Genomic DNA, 3,394 nt, shown 5'->3' on the forward strand with positions numbered 1-3,394 from the left:
TACCACATCGACGTAGGCCTGTGGTGAAGAAAAAAGCACACACTTCCACCAATTGTAGGCTTACACGCAATCACCTCCATTGAATAGGTTGGAACTTAATAAGCACTTCGGTTAACTAATAACTCCAATTGCTGGACTACTGTGTTCCAATTCCACCTCATCGCCTCCCAAAAGCGGTGGTACAATCCATGTTCCAGTTGCACGTCCATGGTATTGCTGCCAAGAGTCAGTACACATGTGGATCAACCCGATCCAACCCAGTCCAGGCTTCGGCAATCAGGCGAGCAAGCAAGTGGTATCGCTTGCACAACAGCGTGGTGTGATGGAAAGAGTTTCTGGACAACAGAGTCATCAAATCCAAAACTACAGATATTCACTAGCATCCGGTGATGCGACGCTCAGCCGCTCAGAAGCAAGACATTTGGTTGGTGTTTACGTTTCAAGGACGACCATATGCCCCGCCGTCAGCAAAGTGGTGGTCACATTCCCACCGTGAAAACATGGCAAGGGACACCTGATTCAAGGCAATCGGCATATTATCCTTGGTTAAAAGTGCACTGCAGAAGAATTCTTCCACAAAAACAGACAATACATTTATTCACGGAAAGTTGTGATTTCTTCACCCATGCTTAATTGAGACCCATGGAGAGATCTACATCGCACGTAAACAGTGCCATGAAATAAACAATGAAGCATAATGAAAACTACACAAACATTTTGTTTATCCAACAAAATATGGAGACAATTCGAAAACGCCTTCCCTTCAAAGGCTAAAGCGGTAGTCAAGGGACTACCTCCAAAACTCGAGCACTAAGCCACCCATAAACAAAGCTGCCAAAACAACGCCATTACCCAGTAATTTAAAGATTTTTGGATCATGAGTTGGGAATCAACCGGTCGCCGTCAAAGCCGATTCAATAAAAGAGGACACACACCATCTATCATCACGAAATCATTTCTGTGGAAGTGAGCAAAAACAAGCGCCAAAAGCAAGTGCATCCAGATGATAGGCAGGCAAAAGGGGAAGAATAACGCACGTCTGAACAAAAAAGTCATCCTTGATAGAAATGGAGGAATCGCAAGCAGTAGAATGCGCAAAAGCAACAATCGCATCCAACCTCCAACTATGCATTTTGGTTGAGAATTCAGACAACTTTCACTGCCAATTTCACGCACACAAGCTTGTCTGTTGGGTTAAGACGACGCGTCGACAACAACAAAGTTTAAGAGGCTGGAGGTAAGAAAACTTGACACTAGGAACAATGATAATAGACACCAAATCTGTCACAAAAACGCACAAAGTGGACGAATGAGTTCTTCTGCGCGAACTCCGAACACAATGCAGGCATTTACAAATATCGCTACCTTTGACAAGTTGGTCCACACTGCAAATGAGGCCAGGCTGCCACATACTACCAGCGCGGACGAGTTGAACACTCCATGGAGTTGAAAAGATGCTTTCACAAGGCCAGAACTTCCGAAATTGTATCATTACACACTGGCAAATATCCAGACACAGAATCCCATTTGGGATTTAAAGTGAGTGTTCAAGGTGTGGGAACATGTCAACAATAATACAGATGTAGAAGTAAAGTAAATAAGCCATTGCTGAAAATTGTTTAGTTCCTCTCCACTCGAAAAAGACTGCGTGTTGAATTGAACAATCCTGCTCAAAACATGTCAAAGTAGCAAAGAAGGGGTAAGCATTGCAATCAGCATTGGGAGGGCTCAAAAATGTCACAAGCATACCTTCAAATCAGGTTGCAGAATCAGTGAATCGGCGATAAAGACCTCATGGTGCGGAAATTTTCGCATCGCTGAAGCGACTTTCCGTACGTTAGTAGAGGGCTCTAGTGGCTCCTGGAAGCGGAAATTTGACGCCCAGAGCTTCTCAAACTCTGGCACGAGGGAGGCAAAAGCGCGGTCACCCCAGGGTGTCGTGCTGGCCGACGGATTGGCCAGACTGAAATTAGCGGCGTCGCGCAGCATGTGCAGGTAGGAAAAGACGTGATCGGCCACCTAGAGAAGCGGCAGCAATAGGCAGTAAGAGCACCAGCCAATGGTCCGTGAAGTAATAAACTCAACAATGATAGAAATGAATGGCATGTCATTAGCCCCACCAGTCATGCGCTGTCATAAATTTGGGACCTGTTTAAGAGTGTCGACGTTGTCGGACTAACCAACGCAATTCGCGCCTCAAGTCGTATGCAAACTGTTCTTGTCGTAAACGACGAGAATAAACCCTCAGAACCAGTGTTCTCTACATCAACAACAAACACTACATCGCATCACTGCGTTTCCATTAGGCTCTTGAGGGTGGTACCACTCTGCATCTCAGACCAGACGTTTATCAGGCCACAGCTCTGGAGAGCCACTAGAAGGTGGTCTTACATGCGTCAGAGAGGCGACGACCCAGTGCACCACCTTGAATGCTATTCTGAAAATAATTTGGCCTTCCAGCAGCACTCTCGAAAGGGCAGCACCCCGTTCACCTCCACAATACTGCTTGTTGACGACGTTAACACTACCTTGCAATTGGACCACTTAAAGGCATTGTGATCCAGAACAATAAAAGTGCTGTTCTTCACTCAGATCAAGACACGCAGGCTCTCGCATGCCTAGCAAGGAGGAATAAATCATATGCACGGTAAGACAGTTTCGAAATTGTCAATAAGATGCAATGGGAGCCTGTCTGCCTACACTACTCGTAGCATTTCAGTCAGTCACTCTACAACGCAGTGGGCTCCACTTTAAACACCCTTCGACGTTTACTTTTTCTAATGCACGAAACGCGTGATCTTAATCAGACCCAAGAGATACACTGCGTCTTCCTACTAGCTAGTGAACCCAACATCACTACAACGACATCTCCAAAAAATCACAAAAAAGGAGTTCACTAACTCACCGTGATGGGAGCTGCACGACCCAGTTCGGAGAGCTCCACGCTAATGCCAAAGATACTGGTCATTTGGTTGTGCTGGGTGCTGTCGTTGACCGCACAACCAGCATTCAACTCCACTGCCAGATTCCTGGAAGTAATCGAAATCATATATTAGCGATGTCACGAGATTCTACTGAATTGGCCTCGGTGCCAGAAAGCCTTACAACTTGCGGAGATACGCTACCAGACTTCCTCTGCCTTCGTATCCAACGATGGAAGCAACGAACTTCAGTGCTGCAGATCTAGAACGAAGACAAGTCATTCACAGCGTCCCATTCGCATGCCCTTCGCCTTCTTAAGAAAGTTCTCTAGCCAGGGAAAGTGAACAAGCATAGCTATTGGAAGTAGTAGTCATAGTCTAGTCAAGCAGTGAATAATTAACCACATTTTCAAATGCCTTATCTTCCAACTCGACATCTCCACATTCAAGTGGTGTATCCAAAACATCAGAAT

The 3,394-nt window shown here is 45.7% G+C and overlaps 1 protein-coding gene across 1 annotated transcript in view; it reads right to left on the reverse strand. All coding sequences in view use genetic code 11, as the record gives it.

Annotated features, from left to right (window-relative positions):
- EGR_03294 (Nardilysin) overlaps positions 1-3,203 on the reverse strand; it is a gene marked incomplete at both ends in the record, with an annotated part of 6,891 nt that extends 3,688 nt beyond the window's left edge. The window contains 3 exons of the mRNA XM_024492543.1: positions 1,750-2,019; positions 2,906-3,029; positions 3,106-3,203. Coding sequence (XP_024352944.1) covers positions 1,750-2,019; positions 2,906-3,029; positions 3,106-3,203 — 492 coding nt within the window. The remainder of the gene's footprint in view (positions 1-1,749; positions 2,020-2,905; positions 3,030-3,105) is intronic.
- Between the last annotated feature and the right edge of the window lie 191 nt (positions 3,204-3,394).

The sequence above is a fragment of the Echinococcus granulosus genome (genome assembly GCF_000524195.1).
Source record: "Echinococcus granulosus chromosome Unknown EG_S00017, whole genome shotgun sequence".
NCBI classification, from domain to species: Eukaryota; Metazoa; Platyhelminthes; class Cestoda; order Cyclophyllidea; family Taeniidae; genus Echinococcus; species Echinococcus granulosus.